General features: G+C 35.6%; 1 protein-coding gene across 4 annotated transcripts in view; it reads right to left on the minus strand.

The window, feature by feature from the left end:
• LOC110459471 overlaps positions 1-20,335 on the minus strand; it is a 99,529-nt gene that overhangs the window by 17,561 nt on the left and 61,633 nt on the right. For 3 of the 4 annotated variants that reach the window (XM_021511752.1, XM_021511749.1, XM_021511751.1), the window contains 2 exons: positions 7,057-7,170; positions 5,995-6,006 (listed from right to left, as the gene is read on the minus strand). In XM_021511752.1, the coding sequence (XP_021367427.1) occupies positions 5,995-6,006; positions 7,057-7,165 (121 nt within the window). In that variant the 5' untranslated portion in view covers positions 7,166-7,170. Of the gene's footprint in view, positions 1-5,994; positions 6,007-7,056; positions 7,171-14,105; positions 14,162-20,335 lie in introns of all 4 variants that reach the window. The other variant, XM_021511750.1, reaches the window with a different exon arrangement.

A 20,335-nucleotide genomic window follows, 5' to 3' on the forward strand; every position in this document is an offset into this window, starting at 1 on the left:
TAGACAATGAGCCTTTGTATAATCTTCGGCACGATGAAGGACACAAATCAAGGTATACTGTTGATGCCGACATGAACAAATGTATGTAAACTGTAAAACGAAAGTAGGTCTGCGCGATCGCAAACATTTAATACTGATATTTTCGCATAAATGTCAGTTAGTACTTGATGTGATAGCAATGGATTAAACGAGTGTTACCTTGTGTTGTATTCTAGCACATCAGTGTCTAAATGCATATGGTATTAATCTGTTAATGTTCGATAAACGCCTGTTTTTTTATTACCGTCCTTTTTCTGTCGTGAGTTGATTTCGGGTCACGTTCTCTTATCACGTGCGCTTCCGGTTACGTAAATGCAATGTTTCAATACATGTCACAAGATCTTGATATTTATTAATTTAAGATAGTTTAAAGAATAAACGAGTTAACAAAAACAATATCAATACATTGTAAATAGTATGCTCTTGAATGTTTGCGAAGCAGACGACGTTTGCTCATAATCTCGAAAATAGAACATTTTTTCCCAAAAAATGTGTTTTAACATTTGAAAGAAAAAAAAATGAAGGGGAAAACAAATATTTGTTCTTTTATGAATTAATAGTGACACAGAAAAGAAATAAAGTAAACAATTGAAATTAAATTTATCACAAACACCATCCTTAGAGAGTTTGATCTTGGTATGCTCGTTTAGAAGCTTTGCAATACTGACTCTTTCAAACGCGCATCAGCTCGAGATTAGGACCTGTTTACAAAATGGCCACAAGAAGTAGCAAGGCGGATTAGTTGGAACTTCAATTTTGGATATTTCGGCAAGTAATCCTTGACAATGTGTACGTGTGGTCAGATCATCTAATGCAGTCAAAATGTAATCAGATCAGTCGTTGTTTAATCGCTACGGTCATTAACATAAAATTTTGGATTATGTATCAATTTTATTTAAATATTATTATTATTCTGATGATGCTGATGATGATGATGATGCTGATGATGATGATGATGATGATTTCAGTGTCATGTTGATGATATCAGTGAAAGTATAATGAGGATAACTATGATGAAATTGTGTCATTGTCACGATCAAAAATGTCTTGGTAATGATGAGAATGATTTTAAGGTAATATGCTAATGATGATGATGATGATAATGATATCAGTTTGATGATGACGACGACAATGAGGTGATGATGAAAGTATTGTGAGAATGATGTTGATTTTAGTAAAGATTATGGCGATGATGTATATTATTATGGTATTAGTTTGATGATGCCGACACCACCAGTGTGATGATGATGTAGATTTCAGTCATGATTATGATGATGATAATGGTACGTTGAGGCAGTGTACGATGACCATGGGTGATATTTTTATACAATGAATAACTCCTGTAATATAACATGTATCAAAAAATAAATAAAAAAATCAGCACTAAAATTGACATATACATAATGAAGTGGACTATGTGGGTTTCATACATTTTCAAAAAATCGAATTTGGTTCGAGACTACAGTTTTGGGCCTTTACAAATCTGTGTCTACACAACAAAAGCTTGCTTTTCATGTAGTCTATTTTTGTACTCAGCACATGTGTAAATATTGTAAAAAAAACCCACCGGAATGACCTTTGCTAAAACGTGAGTATTTCTGTTACCGAGATGGCTATATTTAATTTCAGACGGGTTTTAAGAAAAACAATTTTACTTGCGGGGGCCAGATTTTGGGGTAAAAATCATGATTTTTTTGCATATTTTGGTGTTTTTTGATGTGGTAACCATGGTTGTCACAAGTCCCAAATCTGGGGAAAACAGTTTTTGAAAAAAATGCAGGCTTCTAAACAAAATGAAATAAAAATGTAGTTTATAAAAATGTATATATATGTAGGTGTGTTGTGCAGGTTGAATTCACTATCCATGTTTATGTGAGACATGCTCTTTATTTTTAGGGTCAAGCCATTTTTACTGTACTCTGCTACCTATGATTTTTTATAATAAAGACAACAATGAAGTGATGATGATATTATTGTGAGAAAGATGTTGATTTTAATAATGATTATGGTGATGATGATAATGAGATCATTTTGATGATGACGACAACTCTGTGGTGATGATGATATTATTGTGAGAATGATGTTTAGTTCAGGCAGGGTTATGATTATGATGATAATGATATCACTTTCATGATGACAACAACAGTGAGGTGATTATGATATAATTGTGAGAATGATGCTGAATTCAGTAATGACTATGATGACGATGATAAAAGTATGAATTTGATTACGACAACAACAGTGTGATGTTGATGATATTATTGTGAAAATGATGTTGAGTTAAGTCATGATAATAATGTAAATGATAATGATATCAGTTTGATGACGACAACAACAGTGTGATAATGATAGAATTGTTAGCATATTAATGATTTCAGTCATGATGATGATGATAATAATAATATTGAAAAATGATGTCATTTGGATGATGATTTTGTGTCATGATGGATATATCACTGTGGTTATTATTATGATGATGATGATGGTGATGTTTGGTTTGATGTGTCAGTTTGAGTATGGTGTTTCTGATGATGATGATGATGATGATGATGATGATGATGATGATGTGTGAGTGTATGTAAATTCATTGAGCGTGTGTATAGGTGTAAGGAAGTATAAAAACAAAATTTTATATCTACGTGTATATGATTATTGAATAAAAAATACCTTTAAAAATGAAAAAAATATACAAAAAAATAAAAAAATAAAAATAAAGATTAAGTGTTAACATTGACCAAGTCTGGATTTGGTACTGCAGTAGAATGGCGATTTAATTATGAAAAGGAAACTATAGGTGTCAGAACTCCTCTTTTAGACACCCTTGCTGTTACAAAGTGCATGTATCGTGAGAGGTGACTTATGACGGAGCCCACTAGCAGAATAACGAATTTGCATTGGTACTAAGGGGCATAAAAGCAACCAAAAGAAATCGGTTGCATCCATTGCAGTATTTGGGATGATTTAATTTTTATCTACTTCTAACTACCTTCTATTTCCTAGATTTTCACTGTAATTTCTCAATCTTTTCTTTAAAGGTGAAAGTTTACACAAGTGAGGAAGGCAATTGGTTTTATCCCAAGGCCATGCCATACCAATGATCCTAAATAAATAGTAGTTGTTATTCCAGCTTAAGCAGCATTTTGAGGTAATGACAATAACACGTTCACCCGTTGTCATTTTTATGTGTCCGTGTAAAATGTTGTGCTGGGTGCCTTAGGCACGGTGTTTCAGTGAGATAGCACTATAAAGTCGGCATCAGATCCGAGCTATCACAAGGCGCGAAATACATCAACATGCATTGTATCCTGCACACAACGCAAGCATGCATACAAAACACACATGGAAGCACGTCTATAGGTGACCTTGCCTGTTGATAGGACGTTAAACAATAAAGAAGAAAGAGAAGAGAAAATAATACACCTGCTGTCATCCACTGTATGATCGCAAGAGTCGACTGATGCAGTAACACCCTGCTGTATTTAGAATTTGCTTTAGTGCACTCTAGTTCGGGACATAAAAGCGAACAGAAGAAATCTGCTGCATTGATTGCAACATTTGGGATCTTTATATATCTCTCTACTTGTAACTGCCTTTTATATTCTAGCGCCTTGCTCGGCAATATCTCAGCTCTGGCTTTAATGTTGAACTTTGGCCCAGGTAAGGAAGGTAATGGGACATACCAAAGTCCTAAACATGCCGTTTGTTATACCGTGCTTAATGTTCAGCTTGTAGGGTAATGACACCAACTGGTTCACCCGTTCTTAGCATAATGTGATCGGGTGGAGTGCTGTGCTCGGTGCCTTCAGTATGGTATTTCAGTAACATATTACTATAAAGTCGGCGCCATATCCGCGCTATAACAACGAGTCAAATACACCAACATAACTTGACTCCTACACATAACGCAGGCGCGCATACACAACACACCTGGAGGCACGTCCTTAAATGACCTTAGATGTCAAGAGGACCTTACAAAAACTCACACCAAAATCAAACCCTAAAGAACTGGAATTCCTAGACTCATAATTTAACGCCAGGAAATAGGATGTAAACATACAAACAAAACACAACTGTAGATTCCTGGAGCCGAACAAAGTTTACGAACAAACATGACCTTGATCAACTTTCAAGGTCCCAGGGGTGAAATGTGTCTATGTAGAATAAATATTTTTGAAACAAACCTATCGTCATTGGCTTTTCCATATTCATATCAACACCTCACAATGATAATGAATGTATCATGCTACCGGTATATAGATGATAATTACAGTTCTTGTACACCAAAATAAAGCCTTAAGTACCAATACATAAAGGCACGTCCGCAATCGCCTTCCTGTTCATAGGATGATAAACTTTATATATCAAACCAAACTGTACAGATGAAGATAAAGTTATTTTAGAATAAATAACTATTTTAGTGTATATCAGCTACATACAATATATTATTTGCAGAAGTACAAAATTAGTAACATCATTTGATTAAACCTTACAAAATGAGAACGGAATCCAGTAGAATTGCGTCGACCAGGTCTTTCATATTAGCACGCACCCTTATACTTAATCGTGATGTCATGAACACCGAATTGCGTCGACAGGTCTGTTAACTCAAAATGGCGTCAAATATTTTTCTTGTAATCCTCCAAATTTGGGATATAGTGGCGCTTGTAATAAAATAGGCCGATAACTGTGTATGTAATGAAAAAAGAGGCATATATGTATCGTAAAAGTATGAGTTATATAAATAGAGAGAAGCAAGTCGGTACAAAACGCAATTGAGGTCGAATCCTATAATCTGGTTAAGGCCGTTCCTTAATTGGCATGTACAGTGTTGCACGGGAAGATAGTGAAGGCAGGCATCTGTTGACGATCAGTCATAGGGTTAAACTTAAGAGATAACTAACGAAAAATAAGACATGTACGTTTTGATGGGAGAAAGTTACTTTTCATCTCTGCACGTGTCTCATAACATATATACAAGACAGGTGGTACATGCAAATGAATATTTTTGTGTCACATGGTCGTGACATGTACTTCAGGAAGAATTTCATAGGGAGTTTTAGAGTTGAGAGTCGGTATTCAAGATTCATAGAACTATATGCTTGATGTTGTAACTACCTCTATATAATCCATGTGGAAGTAGAAGAGTTGATGGTGTTCCAGAATTTTGTTAAAAACAATTTAAGGGGAATCTTGCAGAAAGGGAGATCGTGTCTACTCAAGGATAGGTGTGTGGCCTCTGACTGCCGTGACCACAGAATGTAGTAGTAACAAAAACACTGTGTTATTTAGCGTGCTTATTTATACATTTTCGTCTTTTCGGAAATGTACTTAACATGCCGTGTTACCTGTTCATTACCTTAACCATAATTCACATACATAAAGACAATAGATATTTTGACACAGTATTCTTAATTGATTGTAACTTAATTAGTTTATTTTTTTAGGATGAAATCGCATTTGAATTGTGACCACAAGTCACGAAAAATACGTATCCTTTAAAAATCTCTTCGGGTTCAAGGAACGTATTAAATTGTATTTAAGAGCATGTTATCATGAGAGACATCAGATACCACATCATTGCATAGTCGGAAACATTGTTAAGTCTTCTCTTAAAAGATATTGAAGAAACCAAATTTGATATGCTGCCCTTATTTTGAAACTTTGGATATTTGTCCTTTCTCTGTCAATTATTATTCTTTCTTGTTGGAGATGATCTTGGGGAATGTCATGACCTTTGTTGTTAAACGCACGTTAAATCACATACAAACCAAGCCAATATTGTTCACTCATGCTTAACACTCGTGAGGTACATCAAGTTTGACATGCTCGTGATATGTTTGTGGTGTTTTCTTATTTGTTATGAGAAAAGAAAAGATAAGTTTACTTTTTATACTTTCATATGTCTTTGAACAATCTTGATGCAGATGATCAAACTGATAAAATATATATACTTACCATTCTGTGGATCTATGGATAGAAAATGATTAGTCATAATTAAAACAACAGACATAAAACAGCTGAGAAAAGCAACGAAATCAGGGGTTACGCCTTTTCCATGACAAAATGACATACATTATATCCTTCTGATATCTAAATGTATACGCATAAGGGAATCTAAGATGAATAAACGTATCCTCTGTTTTACTAGGTAAAATAGAGAACTCTTACTCGGATGTGTTAAAAGGAGACAACATACTGAATTTAAACTTAAGCTGAAGGAATATATATATCATATCTTCTTCCTGACCTTTTCAAAACATTATTTGCATTGGAATTGTCACCTTTTCCATATTTCAAAACCATAAAAAATTAAATATAATTTGCTAATTATCGATGAATTTTACACCATTTATAAATGACGACGTCGACCGATCAGACATGACGCAAAGATGGCCTGCGTCGCTTACCTTTAAGTTTATATAAAACAAAAATCCGCAGAAAAAAGCAATACTGCAATCGAACATGCTATCAGCCAAAATATCATAAAATGTTGCCTATTAGTATCTCAGATTTCATAAATGTTATCAACACATTTTCACCATTCGATCTTAAAGTAGGTTCACGATCATGTATCTGCGCTTTCACAAAGAGGCAATTGCACGAACATACCCTGCCTCTTGTACACATCCACACATAAACGCATATACAACACACATTGAGACACGTCCTTAAATGACATCAGCTGTTAAAAGGACGTTAACAAAACAACACCAAATATAACTATCACAATGATGATCGCCTTCCAAGACAATGGTTCAGCATATCATGCTTTCCGGTCATCAATATACACCAAAAAATGAACATATGGTTAAGCAATTAAAATTAAATTAAGTGCAGCAGAAATTCGGGATAAATGTTTGGTTTTTGTATTGGAACAAATCGCAATATCAACAATTTCGCGTTTAAAAAGCAATAGTTAAACAACAAAATGATAATGGAAACGGGACATTCAAGCTTACTCATGGTATGTTTATTGTAACTCAAACTTCTCTTTGAAAGAAAATACGGGTAACGTACAGTATTTTTTGGCGATGAGGGCTGCAGTAGCGCCGGCAGCAGCGGTGCCGGCAGCAGCGGCGACAGCGTTGCCGTCAACAACGGCGGCATCGACGAAGAAATTCAGCATAATGTCTGTAATATAGAAAAACACAATAATGATCGAACGCTAATACACTAACGCTGTATAGGTACAGTACATTCTCTATCCTCCCCATTTTACGTGAAGCTATGGTGTATGTCCGCGTCCTTTCCTTTTATGTATACGTACAGTGTATGTCCCCACCCTTCCCTTTTATTTATAGGAACAGTGTAGGTTCCCACCCTCCATTTTATAATATATTGGGGTTTCTTTCGTTTTTGGTAATTATATAAATAAAGCATATGATATACAGCGTGGACAGATTCTGTTCCCTTTCTACTTTGATGTAGGTAAAAAGTTTTGCAAATGGGGAGGGGCATATTCGTTACGGTGTCTGCATTAGCCCAGTTGCAGGAGACAAACACGTACCCTCCCCTAACCTCAACAATTTATTTATAAATGCCTTCTATAGGATGTCACCGATAATACACAAGAGCTGCCAAGTTTATTTTATAAACGCTCCCTTGATATACGATTGGTTTTATTGTTGACTGAATTATTTCAAACATAAGTTTTACCCTTAGATTCCCGGTATGATTTTTTTGCGCAAACTTGTGCTTTTGTACCATCGTGCACCGATTTGCACATGTTTGTTTAATATTTTGTTAACCGGAAAGTCTTGTCTATTTTCTAGCTCATCCCGTAAGTGGATGCCGTGGAAGAAAAAAACACTATATCTGCTGGTGATTACTCTTTTTCAGCACTTAACCTGCAACCCAAGCAATACCTTACTGTGATTTTAAACCTGATGTTACTAGTTTCATCAAACGTAACTGGCAACAAAGATAGTCAGATAAGATTAACAATGAAATATTCGCGATTCAACAACTATTTGTTCAAAAAAGACAGTAGAGAGGATATCGTCATTTTACGATTTCGCACGGTCTCTTTATTAATCATGTAACAAACGCATGACTGTGCCTCACAAATGGATCAAATGTGCCGATTTTAGACGAATATAATGACGTGCCTTATATGAAAACATTGTTCAACTGAAGTTGTTAAATATTTCCAATATCTGCGTGAGATTTGTTTGTACCATAAAACGTTGAAATTTCTAAATTCTATTTATGATAATAGCTGTCTCTTTTTACATATTTGTTCAGTTTTTAAACATTTAATGTTCAGTTTTGTAATTGTCCCTTATTATTGTTGTAGAGCCCGATACGACGTCACTGTTGCAGGACCGTTTTGTAATAAACTAACTGAACCCCACCTCCCTTTAACAGTCTGATTTAGTTGCAAAACATCATCATTTCCTCATGACTGATTTCCATGCCTAGTGAACGTGATCAATTTGCAAAGTATTATATGCCTGTATTATCTCACAAATTGAACAAAAGATGTTGCAAACGAATTTTGTAAAAACGTCCTCCCTACTAGACATCAACTTTGTATATTGTTCATGTTATGCCTAACACTGTTCATTAAAAGTTAAACATTTCAATGCGTTTGAGTGATGAAAACATACTCTAAGAAATTAATAAGTATGTAATTCCCTCCCTATAACTGCCTTGAACCGACGCCTTTTCAAGGCTTTTACCATGACCTTTATTTTAAAAAGTGTGTAAACCTAGGTATTGCTCTATTTCTGTACCTTGAACCAACGTTTATAATGCTTTATCATGGCCTTTATTTTAAAAAGTGTGTAGACCTACGGGATTGCTCAAACAACACTGGTTTTACTATCCTAAACAATAAGAAATTAATCCTACCTATCAGCTTGTCTTTACTTTACTCATTTTTGTTTTAATGTCACCTCTGTTACCTGGAACCATATCATCTGTTTGCTTTAGGTAATTGCAATTTCGAATGTAAACCCTAGCTGGTGTCAGGCAGAAGAACGTATGAAAACCGAAGTGTGCTGTTTTGTAGTAGTGTTAATCAATTTGAAATTACACTATAACGTGATATTTATGGTTATATTTTGTTTAACGTCATTTTAATAGCTTGAGTCATTTATGGACGTGCCTCCATTTGTGCTGTGTATGTGTGTATGTGCTAGTAGACCAGCATACCCTGCCTCCAGCACACAATCACACATGGACGCATTCATAAAACACATACCGGCACATCCTCAGCTGTTGATAGGACGATTAACATTATAAAACCAACCAAACCCTCCTAGATTCATTAATTTCTTTTGCACTTTAGGTATATTGTTTTTCCAGCAAATGCCAAAACGTTCTGTTTTTCTAAATTCACTTCAAACCAGTTGTCTTCTGTTTTATCCCGAATAATTTCCTAGGTAACTAATTGATTTTGTATCAAAACAAATATCTTCGTTTGGTTGACATCGTCGTGTTGGTTACTTAAGTCAAGTCGACCACTGTTGTATCAATGATGATTCTATTCGCTTCAATGCAGCAACATATATGGGTAAGTAATTTAATATCCATTCATTGCATGACACATACAGGCTGATAGCATCAGTCCAATTACTTTATTGATTGGTTGCGTATTGTTTCAACTAGACAGAACAGTTGATGAGATATGTAGCACGATAACCAAAAGCTCTTGTCTTCAAATCCGGATATCTGACTTGTTTGCTTAGTCGTTAACTTGAATTTCCTGACAATACCCACATCTGTCCTACAAACATGTAAACACATGATTTTGGCTTCACAAATAATGCCTTTCTTAAAATTGCATTGACCTTTTGAGACGACGAATGCTTTATGTGATTCATCTTCTAGATTAAGAATCAATAATGGTATTTAAACAAGGTAGCACGATAAAGTCATCATCGGATAAGCACGAACGCAATGAGGTACATACTGTAACATACCGCCCGAAGTACACTTTTGACCCGAAGCTACAATGGCTATCTTAGATAAGCAGTGTTCAAAATAAAGGTATGCAATTAATACTCCTTCACTTTATTGTAATCCCACCTGTAGTTACTGAAAACACGTCTAGAAAAATCACGGGAAGAAAAAAATGAAATTGTAACGGCGGCCATTGTCGACCATGCCTGGTAATTGGACGTTTAACCAAAGAAAACCAAATGAACTTGATTCTTCTAAGTAATGCCTTACCTATGGCATCATATTTGATCGCTTGCTACACTAAGGAAGGGTTCTATCCAAGCCAGGAAAATAATAGTCACAAAATGTGGTCGTTAATCCCTTCAAATCATTTAGTGATTATTACAATTAGTAAAGGGCTAGGGGTATTAAGGGTCATTTTCAGTCTAATAGGCGATTTGGAACTTGTTGTTATATTTGTAATCTTGAATAATAGAATTTAAATGAAATTACAAATTCTTTTGACAACTGGTAAAGGAGATATGGCATTACAAAAAGAGACATAAACCTTCATCTTCGTAATGAAATGTGTGATTACTATCTGTTGTGCGTTTTTTTGTTGAATATTGTCCATTTCGAAGGAGATTAACTGAACACTCTTTATTTTTTGAAAGTCTCCACATGCAACAAACAAATAAATATATGAGATGCTTAAACATTGTCATTCTAGTGTTCATTCGCAGGAAGGATTTTTTGTTTGTCACATGCGGAGGCTTTTATTTCTGCATGCTTACTGTCCAAACACTCCATACTTTGTCTATACCTGCATAGCAACGCAATTTCGTTGCTTTGGTAGGGCTTCTACGCATGTGCATTGGAAAACAATATGTACCAAGAAAGAGAGCCAAATAACTGATATAATGTTGATTTTTTTACTTTTTCTGGGGTCGAAAATGCCTAGCAACGCCCTTTGATATAGTTATAACTACGAAATGGATCCACTATCTTGTAACCGAACGGAGGATGAATGGTGCCCAGACGTTTACCGAAATATGATTGCCTGATATCCAGACGCTAAGCGGATTATACTTATACATGTAGGTAAATCAGTGAATCTGTTAACCGCGTTCTAATCTTAGTCCGTCTAAACTAAAGAATACGATTTGAATCCCCCTGAAAACACTTTAGCCATGATGAATCTATTTGATAATTACGGGAAGAATTCACGTATTTCATGTAAAAGTGTCATCAAAATGAGAAGGTTATAATAGAATCGCCAACGGTTATCCATATTAACGTAAATGTAAAACAAAAGTGTACACACATCAATCAATGAATACAATCATCGTTTTTACTTTTTTTCGAGAGAGATATACCATACTTTCAAGTCTGTATCAATCACATTCAAAGTTTGCAGACAGTTTACACACCTTTTATCTTACCTCTGCATAAACAGATAATCTAGTTACCAATAGCTCGTGCCTCTGAATGACATGGCTAAAGAATATTTTGCTAGCTTAAAACTTGGAAAGATTGAAGTCAATTTTAAATAAGTTTACATGTAGTTTACCTCTTTTTACCTAATGGTAGTGACGCGTCCGGATATTGATAACGTTAATAAGCATAAGACACAAATATTCATTTATCGTATATGCTATTAGAATTTTTACACTATACAATTAATGGGACATCACGTGAAGAGCCATATTTTTTTAATGAATGTATGTATTTATGCACTTCTGCTTATGCTACCACGCTATCCCCATATTCATAGTCCGTTCCAAATGTCCAGTTTTACTACTTGAATTGTTCGGGAAAGGCAGTAAAAACAAGTGGTCTGAGCGAGATGAAACGGTTTCCGAAGGGACCCCCAGAGAGAGGCTGTCAGGTAACTGCAGCTTCTTACCGCACTATGAAGCCAAATAATATGATTTCTAAGTCCGTATTCAAACTTATTGAACAGTAATTATTCATCATCAGAAGTTAATTGCACACTTGCCAATACTCATAATTTAATTGTATTTAGCTTAAAACATATATTTGGTGCCAATAGAATTAAACAAGGGACGGGGGCACAAGTTTTTACAATTTATCACAGCCTTCTCCCGTCATACATTTACAATTAAATGTCAACCATGATAATAGGCATAAACATAAAGTAGATATATATATATATTGAATTTAGTACCGGAATGTGACCGGGGACCATGGGACAAACCTTTCTGTAAAACGGAATATTCACGAGACGAATATCCCTTTTCAAATGTTTTCATAGAGTGCATATATGCAATGACAAACTACACGCGTATACAAAAGAGAAACGTTTGTGATTTTTTTTTATTACATTGTACAACTCAATGTCTTTGGCATTTTTTTTTCTAGATCATGCATGTACAGTTATGTATACTCTCTTTCCCACTTTCACTGTCTCCATATGCTAACACTTAGTACATGTATAATATGTGTCAGATATGGAACGTGTTGAGATACTTGATCATTATATTTTTTCAATACTTTACATAGAGTAAAGCATTCATGTAAATGGACCCTTTTTTATGTTGAGACAACTTTTCTATAAACATTTCTTTGTTGTCCGAAACAGAAGACGAAGTTATCGGCAGCACGCGTCATTTTTACAACGTAAACATTTTTTTCCCCCTGTTTTTAATACGTACTGATTCTATCTGAAGTCGAAAATTAATTCATATGAAAAGATGAACTGTTGAAAAATTACGATTTAAAAAAAAAAGTTATGCGATCCTATTTACTAAAGTAGGTTCTCCTTCCTCAGTTATCCATCTTGGTCCGTCATTTTGACATTTTTAATCCAGCTGCGATAACCAAGCTTTCTGACGAAGAGCACTTTTTTATATCTTGCGTCGTCGAGCCAGAGGAGGCCTGGTATTCATATTAGTACTAATTTAATTACTGCATGCAAAAACAAACAAAAATCGCTTAATTCAGCAATATGATTAAATCATAACGTTTTACTGAACCCGGTAATATTATAAATTATTTAAATCTAATCGCGCACGTGTGACCCCGATCGCGCGAGCGCTGTGACCGTCACAACAGTTATCCCTTGGAGGGCCTCATGCCAAAATCAAACTAACCAGTCACTTATCCCTTCCTTTCGCATAAACCAAAGTAAACTCTCTCCGATGCATGCCCATTAACATATTAAACTAAGTTCATCTGTGTTCAAACTCAGACAAAGAAACTAGCGAGGTTAATAGTTTTAGATATTTATTCATAACATAAACAGCGATAGCATTTATGTCGATTCCATTTCAGCTGAACCAGGTATCCGTAAGAATACATGCACCGTACTAACTGCTAGGGCAGTTATTTTCAACCTTTGAATACTTCCCACCTGCAATAATGATTCCGTAAGGTACTCCCTACGCTATCTTTTGACCATTTGGCAACTTTTCGCTTCGTTGGTGACACGGTACAACACTTTTCTTGCGCTTACTTCACACGGCCAGTCGTTTTGTTTACAAATAAATGGTGTGATATGCGCATGCGCTAGTAGGGGGAAATCCCTCAACAAAATGTTGGTCAGACAGGTAGAAAAACCGATGATTATATTAGATTTAATAAACTTTATAATCTATTTCAGCCGAATCCGAACGTTATTTTTCATAAGGAGTCTCACTTGATATGTTTATGTAGTATTTGTAAAAAAGACCCCCCAAAAAGTAACTTCACCGTGATGCCCCTTTAAATATATTTATTCAAGTTGTTGTGATGATAATAACCGCATCATTTTCCTTTTACTTTTAAAGCTGATATGGAATGTAAACTGAAAACCATAAAAAAACATGAGCAGCAAAGCATACAGAACGAGCGAAAAATATGTGCTCGCTTACAAATTATGCAATTTTGTTTTGCATATTCTCTCTATCGTTGCATATGCATTTATGTAATTTGATCTAACATAACGCATTGCGATATATCAGAGTGCACAAACATAAAACCAGGAACCAATCAAATGGTGCTATTTCCTGATCTACATATACCTGTAATTGGGCCTAAACTATCGCCATTCTGCGCGAAAAACATTTAACAGATAATCGATGGACCTATTGATATATTCCCAAGAGTGCTCCAAGTAACAGAAAAAGGAAAAAAAGGAAAACAGATAACGTTTCTAAACTTTATAAAGATATATATTTTACCTGTGTACAGGAAATGTTATTGCCTTGCCCGTATTTAACGACTACTCTTGTCCCACCTAGTAAAATAATTATAACCTGTATATAGCAAAACAAACAGATATTAGCTATTGGGAAGACACTTGTTACTCGATACACAGTATTACTTAATCGTACAGAGATTCACTAGTGCAGAAGTCCTGAGGGATAACGAACACATAACCCCCGGGAACAGTAAACTGAGTGGAAACTGAGATTTATCCCTCACACCATTACCCTTCAGTCAGCGACCAACTGTACCTGTAGATAATTGCTCCCTTAGATTAGGGACGTAAACAATCGCTCATTATACCATTTGTAGCATCATTAATGGTAAAAGTATTTGCTTTAGACAGCGGTCGAACCGAAATAAAATAGTGGCTGGTTTGCCACTGGAGCGATGGAGACGATGGGAGGAATATATTAAAACGATATATTTGTATCCATAATAATAATATTGTACACATCTCTGATCAGTGACAACATTGAAAATTGTCGGTAGCGGCTGATCTAACGTCACAGATGAATACCGACACTACGTAAAACTAACAGTGGTCATCCGTGACTTTGAATCAGCGGTCGACATATCGTGACAAGCTTGCGTAGTCGGCAGACATTAACGGGCAGTACAAAGCCGATCAATACGATTCGACCGTTAAAGCATTACATACGATTACCTGCAGCAAGCCAGATGTTGTTCAAAGGCAGGACGGACGTAAACCGAACGGAGACCGGACTATTCCGTAGTGGATACTTGGCTGTACTCATAACTGTATTGTTAACTTTAAATTGAACGAAAAAGTACCAGTGTCGTCGGCAAGGTATTTTAGTAGCATCCTAAATCCAGCATCGAATCCGCAAATGTAAAGAGGAATGTACACCAACAGACCTCTCCATCAAACGCGCTTACATTATGCACATTATATACACTATCACCAATCTTATGTGCAGTTGTGGGATCGCACAACGTGTGGTGTGCGGTGTGCGCACGATGTGTGCACGGTGTGTGAACGATGTGCGTACGAAGTGCGAACGATAAAAAATTGGACGATCATTGCTTGCGCACATTTGTGCGGACGATCGACGAACGTTGTGCGATAACAATCGTGGTTGGTGTAAATTGAGGAATGGCTTAACAATATATACGGTTTGCTGTTTAGACATATACACTTGATTTTTTTAGTAGGTTTCCTTCCCTATTCTACCTTCATCTACAAGCTTATCTTTCTGTCTATACTTTAGAAATGGTGTTTTCGTTTTTTTTTTAAACGACCTTACAAAACAGCCTCGGCAACACAGGTAAACATAGCAACTTTGTAACTTGACCGTAATGTTCCCCCGCCCGGGGCACTTACGTAACCCGCCAAGGTGTGAAAACAAGTTGAAGGGGAGATTTAGATTAAAACGAATGCAAATAACAAATACTAAACGTCCAGTTGTGTTTTCATAACGGTATACGGTATCATATATCAGCTCTACCCGTTAGGCACAGGTCAGGTAAAACTCCGGTAACTCATCAAATTGTTATTTATCTGTTCTATTACCTAGCTAGGAGCCAAATTTATTCTTGACAGTGTAACGGTCACTGTACTACTGTGTTACATACATTGTTAAATTGTACATAATGCGTATTGTTGTGACGAGAAATTACAATAATAAATACAGTGTACATTATTGTATACTAGTACGAGCCTTCCGTATTTTTTCATTCCGTAATATTGATCAACAAATTGTACCAAATCGCACAGTTCTGCGGAGAGAAGGGCACAACGGGGCGAACGACTGTCAAATCGCCCAGTTGTGCGCACCATGTGTGGACGATGTGCGGACGGTGTGTGAACGATGTATGCACGGTGTGCGCACGATATTTTTGGTGCGTTTTTTTGGTGCAATTTGGTGCAATTTTACACAATAACTAATACTAATTAATTGTATGAGGCATTATGATGTAGCCATATTTGACTTACAAACTTGAGGCTATCTATTCTATTTGAAATACTTTTTAAACAAAACAGAGGAATATGGATTTGGCAATTCTACAAGGGAAATGGCAAAATTCAAGGAGAAGAAGAGAGCACCGTCAAAAAGTATTTAGAACTTTAACAACTTGGTATTAATCTTATTTTTTAACTTTAAAAGAGGACTAAAACAAAGCTACATGCAAAATACTAATATTTATGACTAGAAACCACACCAAAGAACTTATTAAAATTGTTAAACACATTTGACACCTGTTACGTTGAAAGACGAACAAGGTTATTACTTTGAACAACATGTGTAGCCCTTCATCTTAGCATGCAACGTGTGAAATATAACCTCTTTTTTAAATACCTAACTTTTGTATATTGAGATATTAAGGGCATTAAAATGAATAAACGCATATGAGTAAATGTGGACTTGAAAGTGGGTCAAAGTGATTCATATGAACACAAATTGATAGCCCTTCATCAAAACATGTTAATGGTCAAACATCAACATATAGTTCCTCAGAAAAGATATTGAAATGTTTAAAACATATTTGAACCCTATGAACTTAAAATGAAGGCAAAAATTATTCATTTTGAAGACCTTTTGCAGCACTTCATCAAACCATGGTACTGGCAAAATACCAACATTCGAGACCTAATAATTATTCAGAAGAGGTCATTTAATCTTTTTTGACCCATATGGCCTTAAAAATAAATCAAGATCATGCATTTGAACAAATTGGAAGCATTTCAAGTTAACATGGCCCTGGCAAGATATCAATATTCTGAGCCTCAGCGTTAATCAGAATATGTCGTTTTAAGAATAAAAACATATTTGAACCATTTTGACCTTCAATATATGTCAAGGTTATTCATTTACACAAACTTGGAAGCCCTTTATCTATGCATTCTACTAGCCAGATATCAACAATATGGGCCTAATGGTTATTCAGAAGGAGTCGTTTAAAGATTTTTAACTATTTGATCCATGTGACCTTGAATAAAAAGTAATTTTCATTCATTTGAACACAACTGGTAGCCTTTCATCCCAGCGTGAAACTAAACAGGTATCAACATTTTGGACCTTAACGTTATTTATAATTCATTTAAGGACTTTAAACTTATTTGACTCATGTGACACTGGAATTGAGTTAAATTCATTCATTTGATCTATCTCTTTGACTATGTATACTACTGACCAAATATTATCACCCTTGGACATTTGGTTAATGAGAGGTCGTTTGAAATATATTTAAGATTAGTGACCCCTGTAACCTTGAACATTAGTATATGGTAGCTGATTTGAACGAACTCGGGAGCCTATCATTATGAAACTGACCACATATCAAAATCCTAGGCCTTTTGGTTATTTAGAGGAAGCAGTTTTTTTGTAAAACATATGTGACCCCCTGACTTCGAATATAGGTTAAAGTCATTCGTTTGAAGAAACATGGTAGCCTTTAATCAAAGCATGATACTAGCCGAATATCATCATTATGGGCCTATTACTTATTCAGAATAAGTTGTTTTAAGGTGTTTAACATATTTGACCTTAAATATAGGTCAAGGTCATTTATTTGAGAAAAAAAAACTTGGTAGGCCTGCATTCAAGCACATTTTTCGCCATATTTCAATATTCTGGGCCTGATAATAATTCAGAAGATGTCGATTAAACATTAAAACCATAGTTGACTCCTGTGACTGTAACTAAATGCCATTGTCATTCGTTTGAACAAACTTAGAAGCCCTTAATCCCTCCATGTTACTGGCCAAACTTTATCCTGGACCTTGCGGTTAATCAGAAGTAGTTTATAGGTTATTAACATATTATACCCCTGTGACTTTGAATGTAAGTCAAGGTAATTCTTTTGAACCAACTTGGTAGCCCTCCATCTAAACATGGTACTGGCAACATATCATGGGGGATGGGGTGGGGGTGGGGGGTCAGATATGTTTAAACTTTAAAAAAAAAAACCTTCTTATAACCAAATGGTCTAGGGTGTTGATATTTGGCCAGTAGTTTCAAGCAAGAGACCTTCGCCCGTATTCAAGGACCCTGGGGTCAATTGTCTTAAAAACTTTAAAACTACTTCTTCTGTTTAACTGAAAGGTCCAGGGTGATGATAATTGGTCAGAAGTATGTTGGGATAAAGGGCTACCAAGTTTGTACAAACGAAAGACCTTCACTCATTTTCAAGGTCACAGGGGGCATTTTTCTTAAAAACCTTTGAACGACTGTTTCTGTGTTATCAAAAGGTCAAGGATGAAGGGCTACCAAGTTTGTTCTAACAAATGACCTTCACTCATTTTCAAGTGCACAGGGGTCAAATATGTTGAAAACCGTTAAACAACTTCTTCTCAATAACCCAAAGGCCTAATGTGATGATATTTGGCCAGTAGCAGCAGGGATGAAGGGCTACCAAGTGTGTTCAAACAAATGACCTTCACCCATTTTCAAGGCCACGGGAGTAAAATATGTTTAAAACCTTTAAACAACTTCTGAATACCCGAGAGGCATTGGATAAAGATATGTGGCCAGTAACATACTGGGATGAAGGGTTATCAAGATTGTAAAAACAAATGACCTTCACCCATATTCAAGGTCGCAGGGGTCAAATATGTTTAAACTCTTTAAATAACTACATTGCTCAAGAGGCCTATGCTATTGATCTTAGGCCAATAGCATGCTGAGATTAAGGTCTACCTAGTTTGTTCTAACAAATGGCATTCGCCCATTTTCAAGGTCTCATGGGTCAAATATGTTTAAAACCTTTAAATAACCTCTTCTCAATAACCAAGCGGCCTAGGGTTATGATATTTTGCCAGTTAGATGCTGGCATGAATGGCTACCAAGTTTGGTCAAATGAATGACCTTCACTCATATTCAAGGTCACAGGAACCACATATGTTTAAGTCTTTGAATGACTTGTTCTGAATATTTAAAAGGTCCATGGTAATGATATTTGGCAAGAAGCACGCTGGGATGATAGGCTTTAAACTCTGTTCAACTTAATGTCCTTGTTCGAATTTCAAGGTCACACGCGTCATACTTTTAAATCATGTAATATATTATAATGAATCGAACACAGATTAAGATTACAAGTGTGAGATTAATACCATGTGAGCGATTCAGGCCATTTGCGCCTCTTGTTCAAAATAATTCATTATTGGTTATTAATACATTTGACCCATGTGACCTTTAATATAGGTCAGGGTCATTATTTTTAATAAATTTGGAAGCTTTTTATACCAGCATGTTGCTGGCTGAATATCACCTGTCTGGGCCTCTTGGTCTTTCTGAAGAAGCTGTTTTTATGTTTTAAACATTAACACTTATTTGATCTTTAATATGGGTCAAGGTAATTTATTTTAACAAAATGTGTAACTTTTCATCAAGGCATGCTACTGGCCATATAACAACATTGTAGACCTAAGCGTTATTCAGAAGAAGTTGTTTCAGGATTTTAAACTATCACCCTGGACCTTGTGGTTAATAAACAGAAGCCATTATTGGTTATTAATACATTTGACCCCTGTGACCTTCAATATAGGACAGGGTAATTAGTTTTTATAAACTTAGAAGCCTTTGATCCTAGCATGTTACTGGCCAAATATCAACATTCTGGGCCTCTTGGTTATTTAGGTTTCAAACATATTTGACCACTTCTTTGACCTTTAATATAATACGATGTCATTTATTTGAACAAATTGTATAGCCTTTCATCCCATCATGCTACTTGCCAGATATTTACGTTCTCGGCCCTATTGATTTTCAGAAGATTAAAGATTTAAAACATTTGTGACGCCTGTGACCTTGACTCTAGTAGCCCTTCATCTTAACATAGTTTCGGCCAAATATCATCATTCATTGCCTTGCCTTGAAAATGGATCAAGGTCATGTATTTTTACAAACCTTGTAGCACCTTATACAAGCATTTTACTGGCCAGATATTAACATTATTGGCCTTATCGTTATTCAGATGATGCCGTTTAGAAGTTATAAACATATTTGAGCCCTGTGACTTTAAATAAGTTTCAATGTCATTCATTTAAACAAGCTTTCTTTCCCTTCATCCAAACATGTTACTGGCCACATATCATCCTGGGCCCGGGGTTATTCATGAGTCATGTATGGGTTATAAACATAGTTGGCCCTTGTGACATTGAATATAAGTCAATGTCATTCAATTGACCAACATTGGTAGATTTTAATCCATGTTACTGGCAACATATCAAAATTCGCAACCT

Source organism: Mizuhopecten yessoensis, unplaced genomic scaffold (assembly GCF_002113885.1).
Source record: "Mizuhopecten yessoensis strain PY_sf001 unplaced genomic scaffold, ASM211388v2 scaffold10083, whole genome shotgun sequence".
Lineage (NCBI taxonomy): Eukaryota > Metazoa > Mollusca > Bivalvia > Pectinida > Pectinidae > Mizuhopecten > Mizuhopecten yessoensis.